Genomic DNA, 13,404 nt, shown 5'->3' on the forward strand with positions numbered 1-13,404 from the left:
CTCTCAAAATCGTGACGATCCGATCAAAATTGCGACCTGTAGCGTGATTACAAACAAATCGGAAAATGGGATACATTACCGACTATTGCGATATCCCTGTTGTTTGAGCAGCTTTTACATCGTTGTAAAGGTGATATTTTCTACTTTCCTTGTCAGGTTTTGCTTTTCATATACCTCTTAAAGAAACAGAGATATTGGCTTTGAAATAAAACGTTGACCTTTCTCCAAATAAGTGTTTGCCCATTCCGACCCCTGAATATTATCCGACCATCATCAAAATAAATAGGCTTCTTTCTCTTTGGGACCCCCATTAACCCCCAAAATTTCGTGACGATCCGATCAAAATTGCGACCTGTAGCGTGATTACAAAAAAAATTGGAAAATGGGATGCATTATCGACTATTGCCATATCTCTGCTATTTGACCACCTACGACAAGCTACTTTTCGTCGTTGTAAAGGTGATATTTTCTACTTTCCTTGCCAGGTTTTGCTTTTGATATACCGCTTAAAGAAACAGAGATATTGGCTTTGAAATAAAACGTTGACTTTTCTCCAAATAAGTGTTTGCCCATTCCGACCCCTAAATATTATCCGACCTTCACCAAAATCAATAGGCTTCTTCATCTGTGAGACCCCCATTAACCCTCAAATTTTCGCGACGATCCGATCAAAATTGCGACTTGTAGCGTGATTTCCAAAAAAAAAATAGAAAAATGGGATGTATTACCGACTTTTGCGTTAGTTGGTTACCTACGCCGACCTAGTTTCCATCATTGTAAAGACGGAATCTTCTACTCTCATAGTCAGGCTGTGCTTTTGCAAAAATGTTCAACCAAAGCTGTGATATTCGTCAATATAATTAAAATCGCAAGAATGAAAATTGGGGTTTTATTTGCTACTATTGTGATATATTCGTTGTTTGATCACCTACGAGCACCTAATTTACATCATTAGAAAGGTGATATTTTCTGCTTTCATTGTCAGGTTTTGCTTTCGGTATACCCCATATGTTGTCTTTTTATCCACCTAAGTTTTTTGCCCTTTCCGACCCCTAAATATTATCCGACCATCACCAAAACCTTCTTCTTCCCCTCCGGGACCCCCATCAACATGCAAAATTTCGTGACGATCCGATCAAAATTGCGACCTGTAGCGTGATTACAAGGTTTAGATGGACAGACGGACGGACGGACGCACATAGCCAGATCGACTCAGCTCGTACAGACATTAATTTTGGTATATATAAGTATGGGCCTACGACCATTATTTCGATGCGTTACAAACTTTTTGTCCAAAACAAACTTATAATACCCTCCCCACATAGTGGTGTAGGGTATAAATATTGAGTTTTTAAAGAAATTCGGGGCTATATCTCTGAAACCAACGCGAATCTTCTTCTGACCTCTGAAGCAAATTTGTAGGTAAGGACAAGAATAAAATATTTTGAGAAATAATGAACTCGAAAAACTACATTTATTGCCTCAAATTTCAAAATATACGCAAAAATGCCACAATTTTTATCTCCAAAACCGTTAATTTTTTCTGAATATTTTCTTTTTAAAAAATATTCCCTGGAATGTAATTCACAACTCTTCAGAACATGACATTGTTGTAAAATGCCTCTATCCCGTTGTTTTCAGTACATTTTTCAACGACGGTTTAATAAAAATGTCAATAATGTAGTGAAATCCGAAATGCGAGAATAAACTGTTGGTGTGAACTGTGTTTGAAATACGTGTTGTAAAAGATATGATGCAAAATACCGCTGAAACAACATGAAGTAAGCATTTTAGTGTTTCAGAATGTTCTAACGAATTGTTGAGAACTTTATTTGGAAGATTTTTGCAAAAGGTTACGTGTTTCAACTCCCAACAGTTTAGCCGATACTGACCAGAATTTCAGCAATTATATAAAATGTTCTATATTTTATAGATTTTGATGCCATAGATGGAGTTTTTATTATGTGTTTTTTTTTCAAAATATAAGTTCTACTAGTTTAGGGCTACAATATTGCTAAAGACAGCAAGGCCAAATTCCTATTCATTTCTGAGATAAAGGCCTGATAAATGCAAAAAAGTGTAAATTTAGCCCGGTTTAGATGAGGCCATAAAATCCGAACTGGATCTGACAGGACAAAACCCTACTAACGTTTTTATAGTCTAAATATATACGTTCAAAAATGCATACTAGAAGTTGTTTGCATTTTCAGTATTGCATAGTGTAATCGACAAGAGCGATGTTGGTTTAGCAGCATTTAAACCGAAACGCTATGGTCGGGTCAATCCGGTACGAAAGAAACCGCTGCCATAGGATTGAAAGGGCTATTGTCAACTTGTGCTGGATCCAGACTTTTGTTTGTTTGGGTTATGACATTTTTTCTCAAAAATGATTTCCTGTAGCAGGAATGAATGAACTTTTTGCCTATTAATGACTAAATAATGTTTATTCCCTTTAAGTTTAAAAAAACACTTTGATCTTTTTTAAATGCTATGAAAAGAAAAAATATTTTCTCAAAACATTATTTTCTGTTGAACGAATGAATGACCGTTTTCCTATTATTGACTATAATAACTTTTACACACTGTTAATAGAAACATAAATAAAATTATATATGATATAAAATGGCATAAATATAATGATAATATAAATTTTGTGAGAAACAGAAGGTTGTGCCATTTTGGTTATAGCGTGTGGCTCCAAAGCTAATTTTCAGTTACATATATACTTATAGTGACTTCAAAAGTTTGTCAAAAAGCTCATACAGAAACATTTCAAATGACTTTGTGTGTGAGCTTTTTTATCTAATCACCTTATATTTAAGGCTTTATCTAATCTTAGGTAAAAATACATCAAAAAATAGTACAGGGATACTAGGTTATAAAAAAAGCATCACCCACGTTTTCATGTAATATCGAATATATGCTGGTACAAGAAATGTCCATTATCAATTCACGCACGGCATCAATGTTTCTAGCATAAGTGCCGTTTTTGGACGACCTTCGTTTTTTATCGAACGATGGCCACAATTGAACTCACTACACCATACAAAGATTTAAGTTCATCGAGACACTCTTGTCGTGATAATCTACGTCGAAAGTTCTGAAAAATGGTCGGACAAAAATGTTCACAACTAAATTCCTTTTTTGGCAAATTGATTTCTTCAAGCCAACAACCCAACACATGGTCCTACGTCAAAACGTACTGATTACGTTTAGGATAAAAAATGTTAAACTTTCCTCCATTCCTTCCCTCGTATTTCTTAACTTTTCAAAAACATGAAACCGAAAATAACAGAATTTGTTTAATTTTTGTTTTTCTCATCGATTATAATATCGGAGGGCTATCAAGTTTTGGCTTGCTGTAAGCGAAAAATCTATATTTAGCAGGATAAAATAGTGAGAATAACAACAAATTTACTTTACTGGTTTAAAAACATATTGCACGGTTAATTTTAATTCAAATTAAGAAGACCTTTATGCAAAATAGCTCTATCCACAAACAAGATATGTTAAGAGTACTATATATCCGTTAAAAACATATAATTCATAGAAACGCACAGAGGGGAAATGTATGTTAAAAGTTGATTAAAACTCCTAACACGCTCATTTGTAGTCCGATTGACGTAAAATTTGGCACAATTCATATTTTCGGTCTAAAGACTAACTCTACAGAAAATAGTAAGAATTGATCCAGATTTAGATTCAGCTCTCATATATATTGGCATCCGAGTTTAGATAAATCATACACAAAAAGCGTTATATACATTTGATAGATCCGGAAAGTTAAATAATGCGTCCAAACTTAGCAGATGTCAAAGTATGCCTAATTTGGTCCAAATCAGTCCAGATTTATTTGTAGTCCCAACATATATTTTTTATTTCAATTTTTGTTAATGTTGCACAAAACCCACAATATACCTCAGATCACGATTATATTTGAGAAAATGTATCCTAAATCTTCACTAGGACTATGTTGATAGAATTTAGATCAATTAAATAAATAAATAACAAACAAATAACAAACAAACAAATAAATAAATCGGTTCAGATGTACATGTAGCTTCCATATATATTTTTTAAACAACAGACAAAAATGTTGATTTTAAATTATTGTTTTGTTTCGAGTTGCAAAATTTGTTTAAACCATTTTAGTCAAGATATGTATATTCAATTATATTCTCCAGCCTAACACCTCATAAGCTTATAAATTTTGGTACATATATGACAAGCTTAAAAATAAATCAAATTTATTATGTACTATTATAAATACATAAATATTTAGACTATTATATAATTATGAAAATTAAATATACCAATGAATTTAAGTTATTAAAGATGGTCCTGTAATAACGACAAAGCAGTTGTTGTAAAATGTTGCCTATTTCTTTTGGAAACTATACGTGTTGATACTAAGAAAGGATCCGAGGTAAGAAGTATTCAAAACATCCATATTGCAGTCAATTCTGGAAAAATTTCGTTTGACTTGTTATCTATATAAACGAAAATGCTTGTTTCTAGCCAGGGGTACAAATCAACATACAATTTTGCCGTTTCCATTGTAAAGAACTAAATTTATCAATACTAATTTTTGTAAAAGGTTGCTTCAAAATTTTGAAATCATTATTCATATTCTACTTGAGAAACAATCGTTTTTTTCTGAACGTCGCAAACATATCGTCTGCTCCGTCGGAAAAGGTCGTAAGTCCCTATCAATAAATTTTTCAGGAGGAAGAAAAAACATTCCTGCGCTTTCTGTATTAAAGATTTTATTATGGTGGTAAAGGCAGTATTCTTCGTTTATTTATTCCGCTTCAATACCTGTACTTTGTTTCATAAAATTCCGTCGCGTTTGGGAGATAATTGAATGTCTTTGGACTTACGACCTTTTCCTTGTACAGTTTTGTATTTTTGTAGGGACTTACAACCTTCTCCTACAATTTACGGACGTTTTTAAAATAAAATATTTATACTTTACAAAACAATGTGGAAAGGGTATTACAAGTATGTTTTGTCCAATATTCGTGTAACATCGCGAAGTATTCCTCGTAGACCCCCCTCCCCATGTCATTTTTTCATATCTTGACGAGATAAAGCGATCTAGCTATGTGTGTCCGTCCATCCATTAACAATTGTAATAAAACTCCAGGCCTCAATTTTGGACCGACCGTCTCGAAATTTTTTGGAGAGGTCGGGTTCCGACCAAAAGTGACCCCATTAGATGTTGGTTATGACCGAAAGGTGTGAAATGGACCAAACCCACAATTTTTACCCGACTTTGTAGCTATCCTGTAGATCACAGTAATATTCCGATCGGAGCGAAATTTTAAGAATGATTTGAGTTTAAGACAAAGAATAAGCTTGCAATTTAACATGGTGAAGAGATAATTATTAGCGGGTTTAATTGACCAAAACTTTTGGGTGAAATCTTATATATAAAAGACAATGTGTGTATGTTTGTATGTTCCGCATAGACTCAAAAACGGCTGAACCGATTTTTTGTTTAAAAATTTCAGAGAATATGCAAGGAACAACCGAGGTGAAAATAGGCTTTATATTTGTTTGAATTTTGGAGGTGGCGGGGGCAGGTCCTATATTTAAAAAACGCTTTTTTTGTAAAAGTTATGAAAGTATCGGCCAGAAAATTAATTTGCGAGGCAACGGTTGTTGAATCTTCGACCCTAAGTACTTATTCCATGTAATTTTCAGATTATGCACAGGGATGTCCCTTGGAAGTAGGCTATATATTTTGTTGAATTTCACAGGAGCGGATTACACCTGTGCCCTATTTTTTTAAATGCGCTATATATGTATAAAACTTACGAACTTACATTTCAATCAATTATTATTTTAGAATAATTTAATACTATAAACATTGCACTTACCCGTCCGTTAGAAGGTATTACTTTATTGAATTCAGAATATAAACTAATCTCGTTATGTGAATAAATGTCCCTAGAGAAACCACAAATTACCAGTTGATAAAGTTAAGTAAGATATACGACAGTAAAAACAGTAAAAATTTTGTTTTTTTTTACAAATTACTTGGAAAACAAAGTTTAATAGTAGTTCAACGTGTTAAAAAAAATTAAAAGTGAACATTATTTACGTTGTGCAGATCGAATTTGGATTAAATTCGTTTCAAATTGTATTATAATAAAAGAGTAGTTTTCTTGCTACTGCATCACAAAAAGAAGAAGAAGAAAAAAGGAATAAACAAAAACGATTTGCCGCCATCTAATTGATATTGATGCTTATTGGTTGAAGTTCAAACAGAAACTAATTTTGGAAGTCGCAGCTGTGCTGCTGGTAACTTACTCTTTTCCAACGTATTGGTTTTGTATGCCTGTCAACTTTTCTGCATTGGTGGTCTGCATATTAAAAGTTGTCTTGCTGCTTGTACTTTGTTGTTGTTGTTGCTGCTGTTGTTACGTGCAGTCTTGGGAGTCTTTAATGTGGCAATTTTTTGTTGTTCCTGCACGCAAAGACAAATAAAGAGAAATATTCTCATATATATCACCCATCCACCCCTTGCCTAATTACCAGTGGATGATCGTCATCTCTGAATGATTGTTATTGTTCCATACGCTGCGAAAATACTTACGTTTGTTTATATATCCACCCTCACACCCATAATGCCTACTAAAATGCCTGTTAAGATATATACTTGTCCCAAATGCCAGAGGCGAGTTAAGGCTAATGAGAATAGCATTGGATGCTTCATGTGTGATGAATTCTACCACATTGCGTGTGCAAAAGTTACAAAAGAACAACATTCTTTCCTACATAAAAGCAAGATGTTTTTATATAAATGCCCTAAATGTCTCAACAAACCAGTAAACGCAAATCCTACCAAAAACACAACAGATGCGTCGTGTAATAACGCTGTGGAATTGGGCGACGAATGGCGTAAACGTTTTGCTGAATTTTCATCTTCTATTGAAAATAATTACTCGACATTGAATGAAGACATCCAGAGCCAGATAGTCCGAATTAAAGACAAAATGGACGAATTGTTAGATGCAGTAAAAACAGAACTTAATATTAAAATACGTAAAATTGAGGAAGATGTTAAAAATTGTTTTGCCGTTGGTAAACAATTTGAAGCAATGTATGCAAGAAAAATTCAAGATTTGGAAATCCAAAATGATATACAACGAAGAAGACTGAATAGGGCTGATATTGTGATAAATGGACTCCCGAATGCCATACATGACTTAAGAGAGCCTGTTATTAAAATTGCGGAGTTATGTAACGTGAATCTGAATCCGTCAGATATACAACACACTTGTTATATGTCACAGGGGAAATCAGTCCTAGTTAAATTTAACTCCGTTTATACCAGAGACTCAATTATGGCAAACTACAACAAGGGATGTCACTTAACACTGTCGGACATTCTTGGTGGTGAGGTGCGAAACAAAGTATACCTAAATGATCACTTGCATCAAGCGGCCTCCAAGCTTCTGTTCTTATGTCGTAGATTGAGAAGAGAAAACAAAATTCAGAAATATAAACTTTACAATGCAGACATCCCAAAAGTGTTTGTGACATTCCCTAATGGTACCAATGGTACTCTCGACGTGGGGCAGTGTGCAGATCTTTTGAATCAAGGCGTTTCTTTTGGAGTGTCAGCGGTGCCTACCACTTCTAGCCCTATGTGAATTGGTTTTTCGAATGTTACAGAGTAGTATTACTTATATGCTTATTACATTTTCTCAATGATCGATTTTTTTTTTTTTTTTGTTATGCACTTTGCCTTTGTTTTCTTTGTCTTTAAAATTTTTTAGAGCTACATGTTAAATTTCTTTTAGGTAATCATAGCCATGAACTTAAACAATATTGGAGACATTATCCACGATAATCAGTTTTTTCGATCGAATTTGATAAATCTGCAACAGAACCTTAATGTAATGCATTTTAATTCTCAAAGTTTAAACATTAATCCTCAAATTAATTAATCATCAAAACTGTCGGAAATTAAAAGTATTGTTGAGGACAGTAACTTGGACGTTGTTGGTATTTCTGAAACGTGGTTAACGCCGTCTATTCCCTCAGAGATGGTGAATGTCTGTGGGTATTCTTTCTGCACGATCGCAGAGGGGGTGGTGTTGGCTTTTTGATTTCATCGAAATTAAAATATAAAGTTATTTGCGCTGGCAATAATTTTGGCTGTGTCGAATGCTTATTTATAGAAGTTACAGCGAGAACTGGTCCACTTTTAATAGGCGTGGTATATTTACCTAATGGTAACTTCGAAGCTTTTGAAAATGAAGTTTCTGACCTCCTGTTATGCTACAGTAACTTCGTTTTAATGGGTGACTTTAATAATAATCTCTTTGACCCTTCATGGGCTTTTGCTGTGCGACAATCCTGTTTAAGAATGAATATTAAAATTATACATAATAACTGTCCGACACACTATGACACTTTTCACCAATCAACATCTCTGATTGATTATTTTTTAGTGCCTCAATATGACTCTGTTCAGCATTCAGGTCAAGCTATATGTCCGAATATATCCAAACACGCATTGATTTTTCTTTCGATGAACTATCCTCCTAGGCGTACTGAATCCTTTTACGAATATGTTGACTACAATGATTTCTGTATTGAAGAGTTGGAAGAAAAGGCAGCAAATGCAGGTTTGGAACGAATTTTTGCTATTCCACATGTTGACGGCCAGTTGAACATATTAATGGAAGGTCTAACTTTTGTGCACAGTGTTTTTAAAAGGAAAACAAGAAAAGTAAATTACAGCAGTGATAATTGGATACGTTCCCCTCATATTCGTTACAATGAATCTTTGTCTGATTTGGCGTATAAAGCCTAAAATAGAACAAAAAATATTAAAAGGAAGCTGAAAAGAAAAGCGCATTCACAGTTATTCGAAACTTGCAGTAGTCCAAAGCAAATGTGGAACGTAATTAGAAATCATGGCTTAATTAACAAAGACAATTATTGCTCTAATGATGATGGTTTGAATGCTAATGAGATGAATTCATTATTTGTTAATAACCAATTAGATCCTCAAGGTCGAGTTGATGATTGGCTAAGTTTTACTGACCATGAATATGGGTTCTCATTCTCTGGTATAACCTACAATGAAATGATGGAGGCTTTTTCCAAAGTAAAATCTAACGTTGCGGGCAATGACTGTTTTCCAAGAAAGTTTTTTAGGTTGGTCTTTCCGTACATTTCAAGATTTTTTTTACACCTCATCAATACCATTATATTGACTTCTACTTTTCCATGTGGCTGGAAGACTGCAAAAATAAACCCCATCAGAAAGAAAAATCATGGTGCCTCTAGTTGCGAATATCGTCCGATTGCTTTATTGCCAGTTCTTTCAAAAGTTGTTGAATATGTGTTGCGTGGTCAAATAACTGCATACATTGAAAGCAAGAGTATGCTTAATGATTGCCAGTGTGGATTTCGAATTGGTAGAGGAACATCCATGTTGCTGTCTGGTTTAACGGATACTACGAGAAGATACCTTGCCCAACACAAATGTTGTGTCTTGATTTCCCTCGACCTAGAAAAAGCCTTTGATCAAGTTGATTATTATCACTTGGTTAAAAAACTTAGCAGTATTTATAATTTCAATAGGACCGCTTGCAAGTTGTTATACTCCTATCTTTGTGATAGGACACAGTTTGTATATCTTAAAAACTTTTCATCTAATGTTCTTGCCGTTAAGAGCGGGGTTCCTCAAGGATCCGTTTTAGGCCCTCTTTTATTCATTCTATATTTAAACGACTTATATACGTATTTGGATAGCTGGTGTACTCCTTATGCTTATGCGGATGATGTGCAGTTGCTTTTTGCGGGTGATTACAAATACATTAATGTACTGCAATCGAAAGTTGACCTTGTTTTAAACAAGCTTAGTGATTGGATGTTAAATAATCACCTTTGTGTAAACCCTGCTAAAACTACTGCAATGTTATTCTCAAACAGAGACCTTCCTAGCTTGCAATTAAAATATAGGGGAGTGAATATAGAATTTGTTCATCATATGAAATGTTTAGGGGTAGTATTGGATGACAAACTTACGTTTGAATATCACATAGACACAGTGGTTGCGCATACGAATTTTGCCCTTCGGCAGTTGTACAATACAGATTTAGTGTTGCCCCGTGCTGAAAAGAAGAGACTAATTCATGCCCTTATTATGCCTAACATTCTGTACTGTCTGGAAGTATTTTCGGGTACGCATGCAAGGCAGCTGTCAAAACTGCAACTTGCTTTTAATAGAGTAGTGCGATATCTATATTCTCGACGTCTTTTTGACCACATTTCCCCCTGTGTTAATTCTTTTTTAGGCTGTTCCTTTCAATCATTTGTAAACTATAGACTATTGTTACTGTTTTACAAGATATACAAACAACAACATCCACAGTTTATAACAAACTACTTTAATTTCTTTAATTCGATTCGATTGAATCAACTAATCATACCCGTAGTTGGGCCTTATATGAATGAATCTTTTGCAGTTAGAGTAGCTAGGCTGTTTAATATACTTCCGAATAGTCTTAAAGTTTTTTGCTACTCGTACTCTACTTATAAAAGAAAGCTTCTTCAACATTTTGCTGAAATTGAAATGAATAATTGATGTTTCATTTTTAGCTTATTTTCCACTCGTCACGTCGACTAAACTGATTATCTGTATATTATGTGCTTCTTTTTTGCGAAAATTTTTATAAATATTTTCCACTATGAGTAGGCAATAAACCGAGTAGCAATGAAATAATGTAATGATAGACGTTTCAAACAAAAACTACATTACTTATTAAAATTATTTAGACATTATAAATAATACTTCCTTTCTATAAGTAGGCTATATAGCCGAGTAGTTATGAAATAATGTTGTGCTAGATATTTTAAACAAATTTGAATTTAATTCTTTAAAATCATTAATGTATATTACTTATTAAGATTAAATATATGTAATTACTTAATTGCTATGATATTCATGTGGATTCTTCAATTGCAAAGTAAATAAATAAATAAAAAAATAAATAAATATATGAGGTATTTGAACACATACAGCATCCCAATTTGTATCAATTGAAAGGCCAGAAGTCCATCTTTCATAATCAGATCGCTTATAGGGGAAAATAGATTTCAAATGTAAATTTTTGTTGCAATATAGAAATTATCACATTTTTGTTCAAAAGTTTGGTCCACACGCTCCGCCAAATATCATCCGATTATCATCCAAAGGTGTAGGCTAGTTCTTTACATTGCACCCCAACCATGGATGACGCTAAACATTATATCTGAACTACATTAGCTGTAGTAATCCTTTAAAGTATATATTTTCCTGTGAACTTACGACCTTTTCGTACTCAAATTTGTACGTTTTGTGGACTTACGACCTTTTCCGACAAGGGCAAAACATATAGAAAAACGCGACATACAACCATTTTCTTTGTATCATACGACGTGATTTGACTTGTACTCTCATCCTGTAACAAAAACGCGATTTCCAAAAAAAAGTGGACTTACGACCTTTCCCGACGGAGCAGACGATATATAAAATTTAGTTTTTATGGTGAATCTGGTGTATTCACAAATAAGATAAGAAGTCTTGGCGAACGCTGAAACCAAAATCTTTTTACATTTTGAAAAATATCTTGCATTAAAATTTTTATATTTTGAGCCTAAGTTGAGAAAAATAGATTTTTTCGGAATGGCGCAAATATGCGCAATTTTTTATGATTGAATCTGATATTTGAGACTCAAGCGCATAAAACATTAGAAGAAACAATGGTCGGGAAACGACGGGGAAATAGACTTTTTCTGTATTGAAATTTTAGTAATCTTAAAAATTATCATAAAAAATTTGTATGAAAGAAGATATGTATCAACATTATTAAAGAGCAAAGATGTAAAAACAATCTGAAAATTTTAAATGCTAATCTTATTCGGAGACTGTACAAAAACAATAAATTTTGAAATACATAAATTTTCGCGAAAATAATTTCATTTTAATGTTCACCTAATTTCTTAGTATTCGAAAATTTACTTTTTGTTTTCAGTATGGCTGAGTTCAATCGACTGCTGTATGGGATTGGTTAATCTTACAAAGTCGACGATGGTTATAGCACATGCAGAAAAGAGTCAGGTTGTCGTGTATCAACATTTTTTTCATAAAAAACGATTTTCATATTTCGAGTTTTGAGCAACTTTAGGCCTATGTTTCCCCTCTGTGAAACGTGCAAGTAAATATTATACTAAGAAAGCGGTTCTAATCTCATAAAGAGCCTTGAGTTCCAAATTATATACATATATAATAAATCTGATTGAACATTAAGAAGAGTATTACTTATACATTCGTGTATACATAAGATTAATATCTGCCCCCAATTACGTAATTAAATTGAATACTTTTAAGTAGTGTCAATACCTTAATCAACGCAATAGGTTCCTCTGTTAGTTGATCTTCAGTCGTAAGCGAAGAATCGGCAGGAAACACAAACGAACGATTTAATATATGCAGAAGTTGAGATGGCTCTCTTGCTTCAATTTGATTTGCTGAAAATAAATAAATGAATATTTTAGTGCAGTAAAAGTAAAATATAATATAACAAAATAGCGAAACAAATTACATACTCTGGAAGGAAGAAAACAGAACAGAATAAGGTTTGAAGAAACGTTTATGTAAGTATGTAAGATATAACCATTTTATGTAATAAAGTCTTATGCCACACGGTGAAACTTTGACAAATTCTTTTTAAAAATTTTTTGTGTTTCATTTTCAAAATCAAAATTATTTGGATTTCCATCCCCATTGAAATACCCATACATACATTGTCAAATACTTCAAAATTTACAAAAAATATCCTATCCTATAAAATATATATGGAAAGAGCGGCCTTGTGCAGATAACCACGGAAATGTCGTTAAAGATTACTGTAGGACTTAGAAAACAAAACAAATCAATATTTTGTGGTATGTCTACTATTTAAAATACGGCGCTGTATTATTTCTTTTGTATATTTATTATTTTAATTGCAAATAGGGTAAGTGCACCAATAGTCGGCACTTTAAGAGTTTGCCTAACTTCAATCCTTCGCCATTCCGAGACAATTTAGCCAATTGCAATGAAATAAAGCTTATTTGTTTGAAATTTAGTTTATTTTCCGATGACATAAATAAATGTTGAATTATTTCTTTTAAAACTTGTGAAATTTGCGAATTTGTTAGAATAGTGCTTTTTTGCTAGTAGTCGGCATCATTTTTCAATAGTCGGCATCACATGTTCCAATAGTCGGCACCTTGTATTTTAGTATATAAATGTTCTTTTTTATTATTTTAAATAACAAAAAGCATACTTTTACACAAATAATACATATTTTAACCGATTTTGTTTTTAAAAAGTAAATAAAGATTTTGTCAACA

At 33.2% G+C, this 13,404-nt stretch overlaps 1 protein-coding gene across 1 annotated transcript in view; it reads right to left on the reverse strand.

The window, feature by feature from the left end:
• LOC141394375 (uncharacterized) overlaps nucleotides 1–13,404 on the reverse strand; it is a 360,060-nt gene that overhangs the window by 39,738 nt on the left and 306,918 nt on the right. Inside the window, exon 4 of the mRNA XM_073968640.1 lies at nucleotides 12,410–12,537. Coding sequence (XP_073824741.1) covers nucleotides 12,410–12,537 — 128 coding nt within the window. The remainder of the gene's footprint in view (nucleotides 1–12,409; nucleotides 12,538–13,404) is intronic.

Source organism: Musca autumnalis, unplaced genomic scaffold (assembly GCF_047663935.1).
Source record: "Musca autumnalis isolate F117 unplaced genomic scaffold, ASM4766393v1 scaffold_2, whole genome shotgun sequence".
Lineage (NCBI taxonomy): Eukaryota > Metazoa > Arthropoda > Insecta > Diptera > Muscidae > Musca > Musca autumnalis.